This window comes from Ilyonectria robusta, assembly GCF_021365365.1.
Source record: "Ilyonectria robusta strain PMI_751 chromosome Unknown BGZ61scaffold_9, whole genome shotgun sequence".
Classification (NCBI taxonomy): domain Eukaryota; kingdom Fungi; phylum Ascomycota; class Sordariomycetes; order Hypocreales; family Nectriaceae; genus Ilyonectria; species Ilyonectria robusta.
This window is the reverse complement of record NW_025764443.1, coordinates 143,500-164,631: the sequence shown is the minus strand read 5'-3', so window position 1 is coordinate 164,631 and position 21,132 is coordinate 143,500. Positions and strand designations below refer to the sequence as shown.

Here is a 21,132-nt window from a genome sequence, read left to right as displayed (position 1 = left end):
AGACTTTTTGAGTACCCCGGGGGGAATAGCAGCTTGACGAATTTACGTTTCAATCAATCAAAACTTGTTCGAGTGACCTGCCATTCGAAGAGGTTGGGTTGGTGAGTCTCAGCTTCACCTTGCAGAGCGGAGTCGGCATGAACAACTGGGGGTCGACTCATCCAGGCGGTTGGGGCATGAGCTGCCATGTGGGACCCAGGTGTGTCATGGCTGCAGATCCCGTCGCTCCGGTGCTTTCTCGTCATTCATCACCCCTAACAATGGGATTTATAATCCGCCGATACACGGCTAAAAGCAGACCGAGAAGAGTCGGCTCAAGAGCGCATGTGCGTGGATTGCGAACAAGAAACGACCAGAAGAGCGGTGGCAATGGTATATCTGCATCTAGTACAGAGTAACAAGAAGCTGAGAGATTTCCAAACCCAATACTGTGCGTATCATATCGACCGACTCCGGTTGGATCTACAGTTCCCGTCATATCCGCGACAATCCGTTCTCCAGTGCTCCCGAGCGTACCATGTATCTCTGTTGTACCTATAGTCATCGTACGCCTTGCTTCCCCTGTAGATCATCGCCTTATAAACTGATCCATAAAAAAACGCCAAACGCAGTGTGTAAGAAAACCGGGGTATACATATACAGACACCCTCCCCGAAAAATTCAATGATAGTATCGTATTATAGCATATCAATGAAGGTCGTTTCATCGACATCGTCGGCTTATCGTGCGACGTATCATCATGAGTTGTGAAGGGGCCGTCTTGGACCATCCTCATCGTCTCTGCTCATCATCTTCGTGAATATGAAACCCAGCAGCATCATCTGCGGGCCATGCGGTCTGGGTGCTGGGATATTCGGACGGCTGACTGCTAGCATTGCTGTCGTGGTCTGCTTCCCGGGGGTCGATATTCTCCCCATCTGAAAGCTGATCCTGGTCCTCGATCCCTGGCCAAGGCTCGTCTTCCGGCAGTTGTCGGCGTAGAGAACCGCTGCTCGCATTAACCTCAACTTGGGCCATATCGTCGATACTTGCGATACTCTCGTTGTCTTCATATAAACCTTCCGATCCGCTTTCATAAATCTCAATATTGAAGTCTGGATCCTCGTCAGAGGCATACTCCGGAGCGACCCGTGCCACACTGCTGCCCTGGACACCCCGAACTTCTTGGAGGGGAGCGTTGCTGAACGGGGTGGCGTAAGCAAATGGTGTGGTCCCTCTCGCGGGCTGGCGATCAGCAAGTCCAAAAGGCATTGGACTTGGCGAGGCTGTCCATCTCGGAGTGAATCGATGATAGCTTGGTGACCGTGTGTTTCGCCGACGCTTCGTTATGGCTGCCTGGGATGTGGCGTGCACGGCTGGAGAAGGTCGTCGACTCTGTCCGTACGAAGCGACTCGACGCGCGCTTGTGGCCGGTGAGTTTCGTGACGGTGCAGGCATGGGCGTGGAAGTGGTTCTAATATGAGGTGGTCGGGATCCCCTTCTGCTTGCCAACATGGGCGAATGGTCACGGGTGACCATGGGGCTCGAGGATCGGAATGTCTGGACCGCCGGAAAGTATTGTTGAGAGGGTGAGGACGATGTTTGCTGCCGCTCATTGCGCAAGCTAATTGAGGTATGTGTGCTGGGCGGTTCATCCAGTTGTTCATTCCACGACCACACACTTTCGAAAGCATCCTTCTCAGCTGCGCTCTGCGATTCATCGGTGTCAGGATATACTTGGTTCATTTCCTTGAGCCTTTGCCATGTCCACCCAGTTTCGTATGCCTGGAAGTCCTGGAGGTAGGCGTCTGGATGGGTGATGAACAATCTAGGTTCAGACGACCTCATCATAACAGAGTTCAGGAACTGAACATCCCAGAGGGCGTGCGTCGTCATCTCGGCAGGACTGAGGAACCGCAGTCGCGAATCCTTATGAACCTTACGCAAGGGGACCCAAGCCGACTGGAGGCCCAGGAACGATGTGATGCGCGGGTCAGGGGCTTGCGGGCGCGAGAACATCTCCATCTCGCGAAAAACGCTACCAAACGCACTATTCATGGCCATTGTGACGCTCATAGCGTCTGATCCCCTGACAGTGACAGTCTTGATTAGCCCCCGGCTTCGCAGCCGCTGGTCAACAATGCTCTTGTCGCTGTAAGCCTTGGGCAACAACCACTTCGCATCATGGTTGGAGTTGGTCCAATCAGCGTAGAGCGGCGACTGAGACCGCAGCGTCGTGGTGCTGTGCGTCATAGGAAGCTGAGTCCAGTCGTCGCTGGTGATTAGAGGCTCGGTTTTGAATTCATGACCTTCCTGCCAAACCTTCTTAAGAGGGAAAGGTAAGAAAACGACCTCGACTTCCCACGGGTGGTTCGGCGACGGCATCAGTGACTGAAGGTGAACAACCTGAGCTTGCAGTGACTGAACCTGACTGTAGAGTTCTTGGGAGTGAGTTGGTCGACTCGTCGTATTGGTTGAGACTGATACCAGGCTGGCATCATCACCGCGGCGAGAACCGACGCTATTGGCTTCGTTGGCGAGCTTCTCAACCTCATCAATCCTGCACTCAAGGTCTGTAATGCGGATATCCGCATGATCATGCTTGTCATGACATTCCTCATGGCCCGGTGCTGCGAATGATACGGTCTCCAGCCTATCCAGGCGCTGGTCATGGCCACTGACAGTCTCGGATAGATTCTGAAAGGCACGACGGGAGACGGCATTGAACCCAGCGACTCGGGGTTCAGCCTGCGTGGGGGTGTCCGCCTGTGGAGTATCCGGGCCGCATTGATCCTGGGTAACAAACACAAAGGAGTCGGCTTGTGCGGCAGGTCCATCAGCTGCCACGGCCGAGTTTAAGACTTGGGGTTTATCCTGTATATGTGTCTGTGGTGGTTTCGGTGCAACGACGCCACTTAGTGTCTGGAGACCTCTTCCCGCAAAGGGTCGCAAGTATTTGGCCTGGGCCGAAGATGTCGTGGAGGCGGTCTGAGAGAGCATCATACACTGTGATGGAATTGGGGGCATTAGGGTGGCTTGCGGTTGGGACTGTATTAGGCCACCCCAACTCAACGTATCAGGCATGGAAGCACCAGTGTTTGGACTCGCAGGGATCCTCGGGTATGGGCCAACGTCCTCGGGAGTCCTGTTGACAAAGGACAGGGTTCCTCCACCATTGAAGCTTGGGAAATCCATTCCAGGTACGGCCGGCGGGGTCTTAAGGGTCAGGTCCATAACGGGGCTCAATGGTTCTCGACCAGTCCTGGGCTTCTCATTCTCCTGGCCGAGGATATGTATAGAATGGACGTCGAGAAACGTGCCATCTCGGTCCCCTTCCTCATGGTAGCAAGCATGGTGGTTACACATGCACCAATGGGCCTGGTCCGGCGCCAGGTTGTTTCCATTGCCACGACTCCAGAAGCGACGGCATCCACACTTGGCTCCATTGGCACCTGGAGTTAGGTCCACAAAGTTGCAGCTGCCTCCGGGAAGGACGGGGTTGGGAGTCCTGATAATGGGCGCATCATTGTAGATGTCGAAGGGGTTGGCGGCAAGATGGGACGGGTCGAAGGGAGGTGCTGCCATTGGAAGCCGCGAGCGCCCATGTCGCGCCGGCGGACTCGATAGGAAAGGGAAGAGGCGCCTCGAGACGGATGGAGGATATGACGGCGGGCTAGGACCGAGAGGAGGTTCGCAAGCTGGATGGATGGGAGGATCGAGGCCGCGAAGTTATCACGAGCCCAACCAGGCCCAGCTGGGTCGCAGGCAGAAGGCCGCCTAATTCAGTTCATCGCACTGCGGGAGAGTTAGTTATGGCCGAAGAGGCAGCCATGCGGGCGCGCCGAGTCGAGGAGAAACTGGGGGATCCTGAGGCAAGAACGGACTAACCAGAGCGGATAACAGAGGAGGCGGACGGCAGAGCAACGGGAGGCGACGCGACGGGTCTTTATACGGGCGCGGGGCGAGGCCGGGTTGCTGCACAAGATAGCAACGAAGCGCAGGCGAACCAGATGGAGTGGACGAGAAGAAAAGTGGTGGAGGAGAGCGTGTTGCGCAGCGTTCGCCGTGCCTTGCCTGGGGACCTAGGACCGGGGTGGACAGCAGACGGGGCGGCAGCGAACGACAGGGCGGCGAGAGAAGTGGCAGTGGTGTGGTGGGAGGGAGCATGGATGGACGGATGCCTTTTCCACAACACGACGACGCCTATGCCTGTTAACGCGCCGCCCATCGCCCTGCCCCAGATCCAATGCCTCATGCGGCATGTCGCATGGCTGCCTTAGGGGGATTCAGACCTCGTCTTCAGAATCGGGAAATGGAATCCCAGAGAAGCGTACGAGTTGTCGTGGTCGCTTGTGGTTGGGTTGCAAAGAGGCCATTGGATGGTGTTGAGGCCCAGCTGTGTGGAAGCTCTTCATCCATCGTTGATGTAACCCGCCTGCCTAGTACCTGCCTACATCCGACCGTGGCCAGACAATAGAGTTGCCTCGAAGCTTGAAGACCGACCCGAGGACGGAAGCCACCAAAAACCGGGCACGCACCTTCCCCCCTCCAGCTTCAGAGGGTCACTGCTCTTTCCGTCCTGCGAATCCGCCCAGCAAATCAACAAGCCAATTGCCCTGTCCCGACCTGTTAAAGCAGCGATCCTCCTGTCTCACAACGCGTTCCTCTGCAAGTCACTCTGCGAGCTGCCTCTCCTCCTTACCCCGCCAAATTGAGTGCTTAACGCGGTGCACGCTCTCCGGGAGGTACAAGCCCCAGCACAGCGCACCAGGCCAGGATCTCGCCCAATAGGGTGCTTCCGCCTGACCCCGTCCCACTCCTGAGCTTTGCCCCGACCCTTGAGCGCGTGCGTGGGGCGCGCCTTTGCTTGGCTGGCTTCTCCCATATCTGAGTCAACGGCCGCCAACGACGCTGTAAGGGCGCCCAGAACAGGAACGAGGTGTCATGCAGGCCATATTTGGGCATATAAGACGCCATCGTGAACAGTGTTGGGCGCACAAGACGGACAGCTACGGTGCGTGAATGAGCGATAGTGCGAGGACTACATGGGGCGAGACGGGCCATTGGCTGCAATCCAGCGCTCTGACCTCGACTGAAACTTGACGTGATCATCACCCCCGTCGGGATTGCACACACGACTTGGCCTCGACTCATACAGTGAGGCGGCACCCAGGGCCTATCGCCTCGAACAACGGCTGGCTCTGCGGTCGGGACAAGACGGGTGTGAATAATTCATCGACGCACTCTGCTAGGTCTTCACGGTCATATTTCGGGGTTCCAACTTTAACAATGCCGAATGTCAGTGGCATTGGCATTGGCACCAGCCGCAGCTGTCTGCAATCGGCAATGTTCCATTCGCATCACCACCAGGTTCAACGACTCAGGCGATCACTAAACCCCAATCCGAATTAGCCGTCACTTTCTCTTGCTCACGAGGGCCAGATATTGCGTCTTCTCAAAGTCGATGTTCAAAGGTTCCATCCACGCTAGCTTCAATGAGGCTATGGTTTGCGTGGCATGCTTCGGGCAGAGGGCACTGGTCACTTCGACTTGTCCAAAGATAAAATGTGAAGACAAATTATGGATATCCCAATACCAATTCTAATAATGCTCCTAGATGCTCCAATTCCTGTATGTCCAAAAATAAATTCAGCGGCGATGTGAAGTAATACATGAGAATAAATGACCCGTATGTATGACGTCTATGTTCCTCCTCGTCGGGTGGCAAGAGTATGTGCATGACCGGAACGTCCGCCAGATGTGACTCTACAGGAGTACACACCTTACACTTCGCCCCAACTACCCATCGGGCCGTTCGAAGCGATCACGGAGCCAGTTCCCAACGAGCCCCCAATATCCCAGTAATGTCGGGACGAGACGCTGCTCCGCCGAGCCGATCGCCTCGTGCTCTGACTCGCGCAACTGCTCTGGTGCCGCAATGCGACAGGGCTGGTGGGTGTCGTCGCCTTGAACGTCCTCCGCTCCACTGGGCGCATCCGTGATACGAGCGGGTGGTGTTGCCGCACACGGGCCAGTTTGGCTGCGAGTTCCTGTGCGCTCGGCGTTGCCAGGTGCGCTGTTCCGGGCGGCGCAGGGGGGTTGGGGGTCCGGGACGACATGAACCGGGACCGGAGATATCGGAACACGAGCTTCATGTCCAGGTCTTTCTCCCACTCCTCTTGGGTGAAGGCGTTGCCCATAGGGACATCCTGTCGCGGTGCCTGCACCGGGTCGGCGGATGGTTCGGCTAGTCGGCCAGGGATGTTGATCGGTCGAGAGGCCGTCTTCATGGTTGGCTGGAACTGAGGGAATGATGAGTGTTCAGGGTCGGTGTTAGGAGGGATGTTGTCTGCGGCGGAATGTGACATATTGGACTCTGGGATGATGGGAAGGCCGGCGTAGGGCAGAGACATTTGCTGCACCATGTTGTATGTGGAAAAGGCTCCCGGGTGATGAGAGAGATGGCTCACAAGCATGCCCAATTCTCTCGACATCCGTTCGAGCATATCAAGTTGCCAAGACTCAGGATTCGATGGTTGCGGGGGGTGCACACCCAACTGGGAAGCGCGGGGTGTTGCTGCCAACTCCTCATCGGTATCGGGGGTAGCATCTCCCAGCAAAATCGATAACAATCTGTCGTCGATGCCCAAGTCTCGCATGACCTTGCGGGTGATTCGAGTGAGGAAGCCCTCAGACTCTGAGTGAGGCTGGACGGCATCCTCGTCATGCCAGGTCATATTGTCTGACTCGGCATCTTGAGCTGGTTTCGAGACAATCGGCATAGGTGTTGACGATGAGCGTCTGTGAAGTGATGCTTGAGAATGCCGCCTCCGGCGCGTTTCCCGTTGGATTTCACTCAGGAGCACGCGGCTGTGTTCTAATCGCCACGCCTCGATCCTCTGCCGTTTCTCAGTCTCCTGAACCTGGTCGTGTTCTAGATCCAGCTGGGCCAGATCAAGGCTCTCTCTGCGCCGTCGTAGGCGCCGCGGGTTGAACCGCTCAAACTGATATATCTGGTCCTGTGCATCCACTCCCAAAGCCGGCTGATCTAGCCGGAAAGACCCCAGTCCATCGTGGCTGGGAAACACAGGCAAAGCCTCCTGGGGTTCATTATGTGATTGGGAGAAAATTCCGGGCAAAGAGCGGAACTCAGGTAAGTGGCTGTCGAGGCTGTCAAGCTCGGCGTCGTCGTCGGCGGATTCATCGTCCACGGCGGAGAGAGAAGTGGATTGTCGAGAGTTGGCACCAACCTCCGATGTCGCAGCTGCTCTTACGCCGCCCAAGATGCTCGCTCGCTCCTGTCCGGGCGTCTCCAGTGATTGCTCGGTCTCTGTGAGGTACGACGTGGTCGTCACGTCAGTGGGCGCGAAGAGAACCCATGTTTGCGACTCCTCCTGCCGCTGTTCTTGGCCAGCGGATGTGTCCAGCCGCGCAGCCTCCCGCTCTTCGACCGTCGGTTGTACGACGCGCTGGATGGACTGACGGGTCGGCTGATGGAAAGCCATAATGGAAGTTCGTTGAATGCGTCAGTCGGGCGTCGTGAGGTTGATCGGATAAGGAGGGGATATGATAAGATGGTGTCGGTGTAGGCGTAGATAGGTGGCGGTACTCGGGCGTGTGGACCCCTGTGTCGACGCCTGCAGAGGTAATATGCGAACGCAGTAGCACTGTGGGATTGTGACAGGCAGAGCGCACTGCCAGAATGGAGATGATGTCCGTCGCAGATAAAAACGGGAGGGACGACAACGATATAGGTACTCCCGAGAAAGATGATGGGAAAGGGAGCCCCGATGCTACATGCGAGAGGCAAGGAGGAACGGCACGGGAGATCTGGGCGACCAGCGGCAGAAGTGGTCTATCCATCCTCTACAGGGCGAAAGCGTCATCTAAACGCTGCAGTCGGGAGCGATCGGCGGGTGGGGGGCTCGCGTGTCTGCTGGACAAGACACTGTGCGCGCTGTGGCCGCCCTCCCAAAACGCCATCCATCCACCAGTCCACCAATCCATCCCTCCATCTCTCCAGCCCTCCAGCTGCCAGCCATCCACATCTAAGGAGGTTGACTTCGACCCGTCACCGCGGCGGGCTGGGCCCAACAATCAACAAATTACAGCCGGTACTGCCAAAGTACTCCCGCTGTATCAGCCAATAGCCCTTCCATCTCCCATGATCCAGGATGATCCAGCCCAGCCCAGCCCAGCCCAAGACAACACAGCACACCGTCTGCTTAGCTAGCTAAAAGGTCCCCTCTCCCTTTTGTCAGCCCCTGGTTGTTGACAGTGACAAACCCCCCCCCTATGGATCCTCCTACGGGTCCATGGATGGCGACATGGCTGGCCTGACCTGGACCTGGTTTGGGCACGACAGTCAAAGCATCGCCCTGCCGGGCCTCTCACCGGCACTCAGCTGCAACCATGACTTGATTCCAAAGTGTCATACGGTCCGAATCACCGCAGAATACGAAAGGAACAGTCCACAGCCCATCTTACCCGCCTGTTTGCCCGCCCTGCCACCGCGACCGCTTGTCTCTCTTGGCGACTCGCCATGGTGCTCTATCAGATCAGTACGAAGTAGATAGCGCCGAGATAAGCGACGCGCTCCTGCAACTCGGCGTTAGGCCACTCGCCGCTAAACTGCTTGTTGCTCACCACTTACCGCAGGATTCCACTCGCTCGCTCGCTCCGTGCTCCGTGCTCCTTGGTAGGCAGGTTGACGTGAGCGGCTTCGGCGTCTTTCAGTCACACAAAAGTATCTCACTCAGCATTTTACATAAGCACGGACAGGAACCTGGGCACCGCCTCGCTGGCAGCAGTATCACGTCTGCCCTCCCATGCTGTCCGCATGCACTATTTATGTACATGAACCAGGTCCAAAAGGTCGCAAGTACCTTCGCTGTCATTTACATACATGCCAACGACAACGCCAGTCGCCTGTGACCAAGAATGGCGTCACAACGCCCAAGTGAAGTCATGTGGTCTGTGGCGTGGGACTGACCAACGGGCGTGCCTCCGCAAATCGCCCACGCAGCCATAGCCTATATTGGTCCAGCATATTGACCAAAACAAACATTGGAGCATAATGCCAATCTCTAACGCATGTCTTGACATACTAGGTATGCAGCAAAATGCCTCCTCAGTTCAAAAAACGTCGACGCGCAGAATCTCATCGTGCAAGGGTCACCTGCATACATGTATTCATATTTGTAAGAAGCGGGGGAACCGGATAAAATGAACTGTAGACTTGTCGCGTTTAACTAGCTTCCTGGTTCTGTGGTGGTTCTTCACAGTCAGGACACGGGTAGGTAAAAGAGACTAGGTATACGAGAACAAGAGAACCAGAAGATTCCGAATGCAACATTGATTTTGCCGAATCGATACCCTTCAACTCGAGAGCGAGAGGTCCTTATTTGACATGCCATTTTGACGCCAGCCTAAAACCCAGATGCCACCGCAACCATTATCTAAGCCTCAGTCTTGAAAGCGTCGGGGAAGCGGCGAACGTTCTTCTCCAGGTTGCCGTGGTTGGCAAGGAACTGGACGTAAGCACCGTCGACCTTGACGCGACCAGCAGCCTTCTTGTCGAGGTACTCCTCGCGGCGGAGAGGGGTGAAGCCCCAGTTCTTGGAGACAATGATCTTTTGGCGACCAGGGAACTTGTACTGGGATCGTCGGAGAGCCTCGAGAGCGACAGCGCGGTCTAGAGTGTATTAGTAATGTTGCCCCCAAGGTGGCAAAAAAAGGAGGGAATTCGACATACTGTTGTCACGAGTGCGGACGCTCATGAGGATCTGGCCAATGTTGACACGAGCGACAGAGCCGTTGGGCTTGCCCCAGGCACCACGCATACCGGTCTGCAGTCTATCGGCACCGGCGCAAGACAACATCTTGTTGATACGAACGACGTGGAAGGGGTGGGCGCGGACGCGCAGGTGGAAACCCTCCTTACCACCGTTCTTGACGAAGTACTTGTTGGCGCAAATACGGGCAGCCTCGAGGGCCTCGGAGCTCAGCTGCTCATACTCGTTGGAGACGAGGTGGATGCAGAGAGGGAAGTCATCGACGTTCGCCTTCTTTCGGCCCAGATCAAAGATGCGGATCTTGGGGTCGGGGACACCACGGTTGAACCGAGACTTGGGGTACGGCTAGAGGGGGAAGAGAGTCAGTAGGGTGTTCTCAGCTTTGTGAGCCGTCATCATCGATGGCCTCAAAGGAAGCCTGCGATGCAGCTTCGCGACAGTCGTCTTGGGATGCAACATCCGAAGCAACTCGCAGAAATCTCGCGAGACATGGAGCGCAATAACTCACCTTGTTCTTGCAGTACCGGTAGCAACGGGCGGGACGACGAGCCATCTTGTCGGATTGTAGATGATCTTTCCGTAGGTGGGTGGTGTGTTTGGTGAAAGTTGAGTCCGACGAGGAAGATCCGGTCTGCCTCTTTCTGATTAACCCACCAGTTTGATTTCAAAGCAGGACTTCGGTTCTTCGGCGTGGTGCCTCCGCCTAAACTTCGGCCCTTTAGGGCTCGCGTCAGAGGTGTGGGCGGCCTCATTGGCTAGGCGGGTTGCTGCCCTGCCCCGCCACGCAGCCCACCTCGCATATCCAAAACTCCCGAATTCCACGAACTTTTCGAGGTTGAATCTCAGCCCTCCATCACCCAACGACAAATCGCCAGTCCACGAGCACCAATCCGTCAAAATGGCCCCCGTTAAGAAGAGCAAGAAGGATGCCAACAGCATCAACTCCAAGTTGGCGCTGGTGATGAAGTCCGGAAAGGGTACGTGATGCCGTTTCCTCGCTCGCATTGGAATCAATCGCTGACGATTTTTTTTCCAGTCACTCTTGGCTACAAGTCCACCCTCAAGAGCCTCCGATCCGGCAAGGCCAAGCTGATCATCATCGCTGGCAACACTCCTCCTCTCCGCAAGAGTGAGCTCGAGTACTACAGCATGCTGTCCAAGGCTCCCATCCACCACTTCTCCGGCAACAACGTAAGTCGACGCGCTCATGTCTCCTACACTGTTCCCCATCTTGCGGGCTGCCTGCAAGATGGTTCTTATTTCTCAGGAGTGCTTCCTACTTGAAAGCACTTCTCTAGCCCAAGAAGCAATTCTTGAAGCTTGCCCAGAGAAAAAGTCTCGCCAGACTTTGGAGGGTTCATTTGCTTACTTGTTTCCCCTTTGCAGATTGAGCTCGGTACCGCTTGCGGTAAGCTCTTCCGATGCTCCACCATGGCCATCCTCGACGCTGGTGACTCCGACATCCTTAGCGACCAGCAGGCTTAAATAGCCAGTCTGGAGTGCATTTCATGGCGTTCGGGGTAAAACGGGTCAGGGCAATTGAGGATATACCAATCAATGTGATGCGAAAAGTGACGACTTTGAGAGGATGTGCTCACGCGAGTCGTGTGCAAGTGCTCCCCTCGACCTATGTGTCGTGGGCTTTAGCTACGACTTGGTATCCCCACAGGAGGGTATCAGTCAAAGTCAATGAAACAATAAAAGCTCATGACCATTGTTCCCCGCTATGATTTCTTCTTCAAAACATGTTTCGGCCTCCACCTCTCGCACCGTATTATTTCTCGTACCATACTCCAGCAGATGAGCATGTCAGAACGCAAGTGACGTGCGTATGCTCGTGGTTATGAGTTAGGCAGGCCACTGCTACGGAACCAAGTCTGAGCGTTGTGGTTTTGCACCTGTTGGGCATATCTATTTCTGTATCCCATAGCCTACAAACTTGTGAACTCAAGTCGCTTGTGTCACTTCTGAAACCATCCCCATTCATGCACTCATATTACTATCCTTGCGAGGACTATGCTCCGCATCACTTAGAAGGTCAATAGATCTATCGATCCACTCCTAGTAGGTATTGTTCTGGGTAGTCATATTGTCCTCAGCATTGATGCCCAAGTCAACCATCCCCTGCTCGGGAACTCCTATAAGCCAAACACGGGTCGTCGCTCTGCTTTGGCCTCAAACACCTTACAAGCGGCCTAGATAGAACTCCCACAACGTGAGTACGCCGGCAGAGTATATTCTTAAAGCTTGATTGGCATGTTGCCGTGTATAAGATGCCGAGAAGCTTCTCCAGGACCACGAATGCTTGATTGCCGTGCTGCTTGCAATTCTCGCCCCGCCGAACTATGGAGTGACAGGCATGGGAGGGTGGGCAAGACGCCTACGCGTGAAGAGACTGATCCCCTTCCCCAGTCCGAGGAGCTTTCCATTTGTGTCTTCGCAGGCAGGCAGACGCTCTCAGGTAGTGACTAGTTCGCATTGTAACAAGTGTCGTGAGACAGGCTGGAACACACTGCGTTTTTAAGTTATAGAGACTCTGTACCATCTCGGAAAACATAAGAGTATGTCCCACAGCCTACATCGTAAGAGGCTGCTCGTGCCATCAAAGACTTGTCATCTGTGGGGTTATTAGCAAGGTCACACTCAGGTGGGTTGCAACCTGGCGAACTCACCCCCCAAACGACCCAAGGAACTCGCTCGGAAAATGTGCATCGCCTCCTCGCATGTCTGGCCACAGCCGGCCTCCAACTCCTCATGAGAGCCGGGTTTCCAAGACAGTTCAATGTTAGATTGGAGGTAAAAGTCCTGGTGGGGAAGTAGTCCTTGTTCTTGCAGATAGACGGTCATCTTGAGCGGCTGCTCACGCTTGATCTTCGCGCAGAATCCACTGTACAAGTTACCGCCTTTGTGTTCCCACTCGGCATTCTCAACAGTATCCAACGGGGGTTCGCGCACTGGCCCACGGGAGGCCGGCTTATTACGGTGGATTCTGTACTTGACTTCGCCGCAATCGAACTTCAACGAGGCTGAGCGGGCAACTGTGTAATCGTCGGGGCGACCTAGGGGGAAGGTAAGAACTTTGTGTTCAGAGATGTCCACAGGGACATACAAATTAATGGACTCACAAGGCGGGTTAGCAAGGCCGTCCCAGATCATATCCGAGCTTTCAGTTGTGCAAGCAACATCTAGATAGCTCCTCCACTCGAATTCGACAGACATTTCGCCGTATTTTTCTCCGTATGTGTGCTCTTTGGCAACATACAAATCCCACTTATGATCACTCGTTTCGAGATCCCATCCGAATTTAATACCCAAGCTATATGTAGTTAGTTGGCGGGCTATCTGGATAAACGCCGAGTACTTACTTTTGCCAGAAATCCAAGACGTTGACGCTCTCAAACTCCTGCGAGCATTCTAAAAGAGGGTATGTTGGATGTGTCGCCTTCACTGCCGGAGAGAAATTGTCGGTTACGGCGTTTGTTACGGGATTCTGTTTTCGCATCCCGGAACCGACGTCTTCCTCGGTCAGACATTCACATCCTTCATATTTTCCCTATCCCTCGTGTTAACTTCAATTACATGGCAGAGATATTATTCCTGCACATACCGTACAAACGGGCTTGGAAGTATCATGGAGCGATAGTTTCAGTCGACAGTCATTCGCGCCACACTTCAACACGGAATCCGGGCAGGAACTTGCTGCAGCGGGTTCCAGTGAGAAAACGATCTGCTCATCGACAGGGTGTGCCTCTGTCACTATCCAAAGGTGTGAGCTAAGCATAATTGGCGCGATGGCTTGTTGAATCGAATGTGTGAACCTCATAGTGGATCAAGGGGATGTTGGACAGTGGTCACTCAGGAGACCAGCTTGGGTGCTACCGTCAGAAGCCATTTAAGAAGAATTTTACGGCCATGTTTATTTATGAAAATCCAGATGAAACATCATGCGAGCCAAGCCGAGACAATCAATACCTCGGAGCCAGAGACGAGTTGCGACGTTGGGTCTCTGAGTGGGTATCTGCGTGTATTCATTGGCAGGGTTTTACAAGTTAGGAATGCTGGTGTTCCAGATCACAATGCAGCCATCCATCCACTCATGATCCACTGCGAAGCCAGTAAAGTCTTCCAGTCGCTTTTTAGGTGTTGCTGAGGGCTTCATAACAGAGAATTTGAGCAGGCCAGGTTCGTCATGTTGGCTGTCGGGGTATTAGATCTCAGGATCTTGTTCAGTCAGCGCCAGAAACCCCTTCAAGGATTGCAAATGTCGTGGAGTTAAAACATCACAAGCAAGTAATTACATTTCGGTCTATAAGATGCTGTTTCCCATTACTGTTGACCGCATTCAACTTATGTCTTCTCCCCAGGGCATTGGCATGCTGGGGAGCCAACATATTGGTTAGCCACATGATCCTGCGTCGAGTCGAATCCCAGCACCAGGTCTACACTGGCCAGAAATGGGAAGGTTAGTCTCCAGTGTTGGGCTGGCATGTGCTTTGAGACACCAACTAGTTTTTGTTGGCAAGAAGTTGTAGGCCAGGTGTTCTAAGTAACCGCTGTTATTGACGACGTGGAATGGCGATCTATGAAGGACAAGTATACAATAATGTCTCAGAGCACATGCCAGTTTAACGCTGGGGACTAACCGTCTCATTAATGACCAGTACTTAGAGCACACCCAGTCAAGATTCGACTAGACACCTGCTTTATTTAAAATCTCCCGGCATCGCCATCCTGGACTTGGGGACGGGAATTTACTGCATCGACAACACCACGGTCGAGAAGCGCCAACCTATTCTTTCAGATAGCGCCGTCCAGTTCGTCTGACCTACCAACTCATGTACTTTCAACTCCGAACGGGGGCTATGTTACCCTTGCGATACTACGAAGATCTGCATCAATTCAGGATTGTAATCCTTGAGACGGTACCTTCGGTCAATTCCTCCCTTGAATGTCTCTTGACACCAGCTTTATCCTGGTCTTGTGGTTTTACCACTTTTAGCTTATCTCTAGGTCTCTCTGCGTCTGGTCTATGGCGAGCCTCCAGATGGTCGTTTATCAACGTGCGGGTGGTTATCGCACCGCTCCGCCCGAGTAAGTAACCTTCAATGGTGCACTTGGCACGGCAGCGGCGGAATGTCTCATGACAAGGCGATCCCAATTGAGCATTTTAAAGTTGCTGACAAAATAATATCTGGATGTCTTTTGTTGTGTTGGGTACTACTGCCCCTCTGGCGGTGGCGGCGATATCTCATGACGATACGAATATTTACAAGGCATTTATTTATGTGAGGATATAGTGACTGCAGGAGATGATCACAGTATTGTCCCGATGCGTCAGAACCAGATGACAGAGGGTACAATGGTTCCGACTCCCGAGTTTAAGGAACGCAGCTACTCAGCCGTTGATGTCATTCCCTGCATCTCAGAAGGCTACTTCGCACTTCGTACATTCCAAAGGAATCGAGAGCGTCTTAGATCCACGGCAGAGCAGAACAGATTTGAAATTAGGTCCCGTACCCAGGCAGCGCGGGGGCGGCCGGGCGTCACAGGCATGGCGATCCTACATTGCAATTTCGAGACGCATCAGCGGATAGCGAGGAAACAAACAAAGGTCATGCAGACGCCGCATGGATCAGGGCATGGCCATAACGTCTGGAGGGGAGCGACCACCATGAACCAATGACTCGGCAACGAGGGGATCAAAGGGGGAGCTAAGCCGATAAACGAGTCCACCACGGAGGTCCAGGGGGCAAAGGCAGAGCCAGGATTCTCATGTAAAGGGCCGTTTCATGATGGCAGCAGCTCGGCTCCGTACAGCTCCTTCCACAATGCCCGCCATTGCCTTTCACAGCATGCCACAGCAGGTACTCCGTACAGGCATCGATTATAGTGCCAGACTCTATAGCGGAGACGGACTACTTCGTGCTACAGTCCCCCGAGAGCATAATGATGGGGAAATCATCCATATCGCACGCTTCGTAGGCACCAGGTTTATCGCTCGTACATGAGTCGCTCGGGCATGGGCACTCAGACGGATACGGATCGTTGCCGATAGACAACTTTACCAGCTTCCTCATCAAGGGCCCGACGCCCACTCTTCTGTGCCGTGGCTTCTGGCGTCTGCATCACCAACTGAATCGCCGCGTACCGCATCACTCACTCTGGCTGCCCTGGACCGCATCGCATCACACTTGCTTGCTTGCAGCGAGCGGCAATAAGTGGGCGCATTACCTGCATTTCCCGAGGGGCTATACTGCAGTTCAACGGTGCAACGACATTCACGAAGTCGGTGCTGTTACGGATCTGCTCTGCTCCGTCGTGCTGCGCATCGTCGTCATCAGCAGCATCAGCCGCATCAGCCTCACGGCAGCCATAAGCCATCTGCCATCTGCACGCTGCTCCCGTTCTTGCTTCTGCTTATGCACCAAATCTGCATTGGCGCCTCGCAATCCCTCCCTTTGGCGATTGCAGATTCCTTTTTTTAGCCTCCATATTTCGTCTCTGCTAGAGGCGCATCCAGACGCGCTACAACTACAGAGGCTTTCCAGGCCTTCCAGGCTTTCCAGGCTTGCCCTCTGCAAGCTCCTCCTACGGATTCTGCCACGCCGCCACACGCTACGTACCTGATCCCTCTTGGCCCGTTTCGGCCCTGAGGCGCAGGCCGCGGCCCTCCACCCAAGTGGCACTCCTATTCCATATCCGCCCTCGAGGACCAACCCCATAATACCCAGACCTACCTACCAGGAAGGTATTTGTGTTCCAGGTCACACCGTCACTGGGCGACCTGCATTCAACGACAGTTTCAGCATAATTACCCCATCGATCGACCGCTACAGGCGCTCAATCTCGTCCCAACACCACCGACTATCGCTGTTCCGACTCCCGTTGACCGACCCTCACTGCACCGACCCTCACCGATTCTCTCGGCCCATCTGGCCTCAGTTGTTGTCCAGTCCAATCCGCCCGTTACCGCGAAATGTCTGCCGTCTCCAAGAAGCCCCCGGCTGGCGGTGTCGGTCGAGTGTCCAACGCTGAGACGACTACCTCGCCCAGCCCCTCTCCGGCGCGCTCTTCTTCCCGATCATCCACTCCCACCGGTGGCCATGCGCGCACACGATCGCTTCGCACCGGCACTCCTGTGTCTGCCCGTGCCGCCGCCGCACGCCGTGACACCGGCCTCAGCTCTGTAGAGTCTGACGCCCGAGCCGAGACTGCTTCAGCGGTGGAGGACCTTCAGCAACGCCTCGAGAAAGAAGAAAAGCTGTCCCAGCAAAATAAGCGCCAGGCCGATGTCCTCCAGTCCAAGCTAGACGAAGCCGTCAAGGAGTCGGCGAAGCTCGAGGAAAAGGCCCACGAACACGAAGAGCAGATTGAGACTCTGAACAATGAGAAACGAGAGGTCACCCGCCAGATGAGAGAGATGGAGTCCATCTACGAGGCGGAGCGAAGTTCTATCCTCAAGGAGAAGGAAGAAATGGCCAACAGAGAGGAGGAAATGGCGACCGTCATACAGCGACTCAAGGACAGCCTGGCTCAGCGGAACAATACCGATGACGAGATCCGTCCCTCAAGACAGGGTATGTACCTCCATTCCATCCATCTCCTTTTACTTCTTTGATTTGCTAACTCGTCAGTCTCGTCCGTGTCTGCCAATTCATCACCGTCCCTTGAAAACGGCGGCTTCGCACCCCCATCTTCCATGCAGCGCAGTGACTCTCGCAACAGCTCAAAACTCATTCTCCAGAAGGATAAGTTAATCGAGTCCCTACGACTGGAACTCGCCGAGGCTCAGATCAAATTGGTCGAGTCGGAGAACCAGGGTGGCGGCAGGTTGCATGAGGTCGAACGGCAACTCATGGAGGCCCGCATGGCCAACGCCCGGCTGATGGAAGACAATGAAAGTTACCAGTTGCTTTTGCAGGAGAAAACTCTCAAGGGAGACTTCGGTCAAAACGACTTCAGCTACATGGGTTCCAACTCCAACCAAGACGCTCTCAATGCTCTCGAGGGCAATACGGGAGGCTCCAGTCTCGCCGATGAGCTCTCAGAGGCAACCGAGGGCGAGTCCGAAGGCGACCGCCGAGTCGAGTCCGAACTCAAATCCATGAAGGAGCAGAACAAAGCCCTCACGCTATACATCAACAAGATTATCGAGCGCCTTCTCCAACATCAGGACTTTGAGTCCATCCTGGATCAGTCCGGAGACGTCAAGTCGTTGCCAGATACCAACAAGGACCTCCCCCCGCCGCCAACCGACAAGAATCTCCCGAATTTCCTTCAGCGAACCAAGTCCATGGTTGTTGGGCCTACCAAGCAGAGGCCGAGACCCATCTCCGTGATGCTGCCCTCGACAACCTCCAACCATACCGACCCGGACAAAGCTCCCAGCATCCCTATTGGCAACCTGACCCGGTCGCAAAGCACCCGCCGAACGCGACCACAGAGCGACCAGTACACAGGCGCGGCGAGCCTCGTGAGCCAGATGTATAGGGGACCTGACGGCCCCGTCTCCCCGCCCCTGGGCACCCCGCGACACTCGCAGACCTTCTTCGCACCGGCAGGCATGTCAGGTAACCCCAACGCAGCAGCCCGCGTCCCAAGTGGTAGCCAGGTTCCTACATCTGGAAACTTCCCAGGCATGAGAAGCGAGACGTCGAGCCTAAGCGGCGAATCGGGCGAGCTGTCCCTGTCGCTGTCGACGCCGCCTTCGCAATCGCCGCCCCGGTCTCACACCGACAAGCAACCGACCTCCTTCACGGGCGGCAAGCCTCGACCACTCCGGTTGGTCCAAGAGAACCCTGATGCCGTCAAGGACAACAAGCGGGCGACTTGGTACTCGGGCTGGAGCTGGGGTAAGAAGGAAGATGGACAGCCCCAGTCCAGTGACCCAATTCCGGAATAGATGATTGAATGCTATATCTTTGGGCCTGCATATGTCAAGAGGGGAGTCGAGGAGTCGCGCGGTGTGGTCTTGTTTAGGGCGTGACGGTTGGATATAACTTTTATTCATGAGGCATATGGGTCTGATGGCCGGTCATGTACGATTTACGTCATTAGATATTGCGGAGTTTGGCTTCTGGGTTATTCATGGCTCCATCAACCTGCATCCGTACATTTATTTTCCGAGATTATATGAAACAGAGCCCGTCATACATGGCGTGCACTGTTGTCCTCGAGGAGAGGTTTTGTGGAGTTGTCACGGATAGTCAACGATGCGGTTGCCGAGGAGGCTGGGTATGAAAGAACATGAACGATTGATAACGATTATTTGATGTAGCTATTCAGGTCATCCACTTACATAGATATACATGTCGGTTGATCTAAGATAAAAGATAATGAGCTTATTCTGGTCCATGATGAGCGATGAGGATTAACAGAGGCTTCCAAGACAACTGAGTGGTGCAAGTGGCAGCTCGGTTTGAGAAGCAAACTTTGAATAAATGGTTCCATTCTACGATAACCTTGAGCAGGACTCAACTTCCCACTTGTGACTGGAAGACTATTGAAGCGTACCGGGCAACTCGACTCACGTGTTTGAGTACCGTGTGTCCTATGAACTGCTACCAATTACTCATGGTATCATCCAAGCGAAGAGATACCGAGGATAAAAACCCACGTAGAGACAGGCCCATTGTGCACACTCTCGCATATGCTCACTCTACAGCTGTTCCGCATTCGGAAATTACAGTTCGGACCAGCACAAATCAATAGTCTCAGCGGTGGTGCTACGATACTTAGTCATTTGTGCCGACTTTGTCCGCAGGATAGCGAGACATGAGGGCCACGCCGGGCGAACGCGCGATTCGCCTTGGTGATGTGTTGGACGCCGATTCGCGCGAGACCTAGCTCAACTCGCCAGTGCTCTACTGCGCTCCCCAAGCACCGTTGAACATGTGGCCGAATCAGGCAGGACATGGCGCCGCATCACCACGGATGGCGCAGCAGCCAGCAGTAGGCTGAAAGTGACAGGGCGTGACAGCTCACAGCGGGCGCGGGCGGGATGATCATCTGCGCAGGAACCCGAGCAGTCGATAGGCCGGGCCGTAGGGCGGACGCGCGGGCGGCGGCGGCAAAACGTGCTGGGTGAAGTTGGGACGACTGGTCTTGGAAATGGCGCGTGGGGTTTGGCCGCGGCGCCGTGGAGAATGAGCAGTCTGGAGATCTGATAGACATCTTAGTCAGGGGGATCTCGCAGGTTACGTGACAGACGACTTGTAATATTGTCTCTCGGTATTTGTTGGTGAGACGAGACCAGGAGATTGAAGTCACCCAGCCAATGGCTCGGGATGTCGAGCTGGAATTATCACATACTCGAAAAAAAGCCGGTATCATTTGCGAGGGGGTTTCTTGGTGCCCGTTGCAATCCGAACACCTGAGCAACATCTCAGATGGACATGAAACCAGGGTCCATGTCTCGGTCACTGAGAAGAGGGAGGGTTGACGGTGCAATCCGTGGTGTCCCTCCTCACGTTCGGTTCCATCCGCGCTGACCTACCCTACACACCGGGCTCGAAAATGGATGTCCTCGGCGGTCTCTCCGCGCAAAGCCTCGCAGGCAGAGACGCTTCAATTTCCTGATGGACCCGTTCCCCGTCGGGTCTGGGTTAACATGTGCCACATACGCGGCGACATGAGGGGTGTGGGCAGTGGGGGATATCGTGTCGGGCTGTGAGAGGCGGATGGTTACAGACAGGAAGGGTTATGACTTGGGGGCGGCGGTGTTTAGGCACCGCGGAGCAGGGGGGCTCGTCACACACGCACATTTTCCCAGACACAGAGGCAGTCACATAGCAAATACAGAGCGACAGAGCAGTTGTGCGACTTCATCCAGAGGGCTCCCGGTGGGCGCGGAGGTCACGCAGTCGGTGGCATTCAGGTGGCACTGTGATTAGCTGCGGCCCCGTGGGACGGGATGAACATGGGCGAGCATGGGTAAACATGGATGAACATGGATCGGCTGCCCCTCCCCCCCCTTCCCCTCCCCTTTTTATAATATTTCGAGAAGGACGGGCGGGAAGGAAAAGAAGGGGGGATGGATCGGGTCGTCGACAAGGGAAAACGAACATGGGATCATGACTGAAGCACGGGAGGGGTGTGACAGGTGGCACCCCGAGATGATGCGAGGATGATACCGAGGCAGGCTACCAACTGTTTCGCAGTGCTGAGATGTGGATGTGTCATTGGCGAGGAACTAAAGAAATTGACGACCGTTGTCCACCTTTGATGATGAATCATGAATTAATGAAATCGTCATCGCCGGAGGGCAAGGCTGTTCCCGGCCCCCAACAAACCCCTGGTTGACCATGTGAGGGCGCCATGGTACTTGGCTTTGGGTCAAGATCCATCCAATTTCGAGGTT

General features: G+C 54.7%; 9 protein-coding genes across 9 annotated transcripts; 4 read left to right on the top strand and 5 right to left on the bottom strand.

The window, feature by feature from the left end:
• Positions 1-771: 771 nt before the first annotated feature.
• Positions 772-3,564, bottom strand: BGZ61DRAFT_477515 (uncharacterized protein; the record flags this gene model as incomplete). The annotated part of the gene is made up of 1 exon (XM_046248904.1): positions 772-3,564. One exon carries the CDS (start codon positions 3,562-3,564, stop codon positions 772-774), a length of 2,793 nt encoding a protein of 930 aa, XP_046104544.1.
• A 2,198-nt stretch (positions 3,565-5,762) lies between these two features.
• On the bottom strand, positions 5,763-7,484 carry BGZ61DRAFT_477514 (uncharacterized protein; the record flags this gene model as incomplete). Its single annotated transcript, XM_046248903.1, has 1 exon — positions 5,763-7,484. One exon carries the CDS (start codon positions 7,482-7,484, stop codon positions 5,763-5,765), a length of 1,722 nt encoding a protein of 573 aa, XP_046104543.1.
• A 1,953-nt stretch (positions 7,485-9,437) lies between these two features.
• BGZ61DRAFT_351057 (ribosomal protein L10e/L16) lies at positions 9,438-10,326 on the bottom strand (the record flags this gene model as incomplete). Its single annotated transcript, XM_046240303.1, has 3 exons — positions 9,438-9,673; positions 9,734-10,118; positions 10,282-10,326. 3 exons carry the CDS (start codon positions 10,324-10,326, stop codon positions 9,438-9,440), a joined length of 666 nt encoding a protein of 221 aa, XP_046104542.1.
• A 345-nt stretch (positions 10,327-10,671) lies between these two features.
• On the top strand, positions 10,672-11,258 carry BGZ61DRAFT_493590 (50S ribosomal protein L30e-like protein; the record flags this gene model as incomplete). Its single annotated transcript, XM_046250667.1, has 3 exons — positions 10,672-10,750; positions 10,810-10,964; positions 11,160-11,258. 3 exons carry the CDS (start codon positions 10,672-10,674, stop codon positions 11,256-11,258), a joined length of 333 nt encoding a protein of 110 aa, XP_046104541.1.
• A 636-nt stretch (positions 11,259-11,894) lies between these two features.
• Positions 11,895-13,596, bottom strand: BGZ61DRAFT_576882 (uncharacterized protein; the record flags this gene model as incomplete). The annotated part of the gene is made up of 5 exons (XM_046256235.1): positions 11,895-12,390; positions 12,446-12,832; positions 12,899-13,089; positions 13,139-13,326; positions 13,381-13,596. 5 exons carry the CDS (start codon positions 13,594-13,596, stop codon positions 12,299-12,301), a joined length of 1,074 nt encoding a protein of 357 aa, XP_046104540.1. The 3' UTR covers positions 11,895-12,298.
• A 1,391-nt stretch (positions 13,597-14,987) lies between these two features.
• BGZ61DRAFT_232761 (uncharacterized protein) lies at positions 14,988-15,545 on the top strand. Its single transcript, XM_046238234.1, has one exon. It carries the CDS (start codon positions 15,103-15,105, stop codon positions 15,454-15,456), a length of 354 nt encoding a protein of 117 aa, XP_046104539.1. The 5' UTR covers positions 14,988-15,102; the 3' UTR covers positions 15,457-15,545.
• Positions 15,546-15,554: 9 nt separating this feature from the next.
• Positions 15,555-15,898, top strand: BGZ61DRAFT_450808 (uncharacterized protein). The gene has a single exon (XM_046245764.1). The coding sequence runs from the start codon at positions 15,563-15,565 to the stop codon at positions 15,779-15,781; it is 219 nt and encodes a 72-aa protein (XP_046104538.1). The 5' UTR covers positions 15,555-15,562; the 3' UTR covers positions 15,782-15,898.
• Positions 15,899-16,749: 851 nt separating this feature from the next.
• Positions 16,750-18,675, top strand: BGZ61DRAFT_351915 (uncharacterized protein; the record flags this gene model as incomplete). The annotated part of the gene is made up of 2 exons (XM_046240376.1): positions 16,750-17,350; positions 17,408-18,675. The coding sequence occupies 2 exons, from the start codon at positions 16,750-16,752 to the stop codon at positions 18,673-18,675; spliced, it is 1,869 nt and encodes a 622-aa protein (XP_046104537.1).
• A 916-nt stretch (positions 18,676-19,591) lies between these two features.
• Positions 19,592-20,304, bottom strand: BGZ61DRAFT_232746 (uncharacterized protein). The gene has a single exon (XM_046238233.1). It carries the CDS (start codon positions 20,154-20,156, stop codon positions 19,698-19,700), a length of 459 nt encoding a protein of 152 aa, XP_046104536.1. The 5' UTR covers positions 20,157-20,304; the 3' UTR covers positions 19,592-19,697.
• Between the last annotated feature and the right edge of the window lie 828 nt (positions 20,305-21,132).

What these genes read in the sequence shown, in the direction of transcription:
- BGZ61DRAFT_450808 (XM_046245764.1), top strand. Translation starts at nt 15,563, where the DNA reads ATGATGGCAGCAGCTCGGCTCCGTACAGCTCCTTCCACAATGCCCGCC.
- BGZ61DRAFT_232761 (XM_046238234.1), top strand. Translation starts at nt 15,103, where the DNA reads ATGCGTCAGAACCAGATGACAGAGGGTACAATGGTTCCGACTCCCGAG.
- BGZ61DRAFT_232746 (XM_046238233.1), bottom strand. Translation starts at nt 20,156, where the DNA reads ATGTTGCTCAGGTGTTCGGATTGCAACGGGCACCAAGAAACCCCCTCG.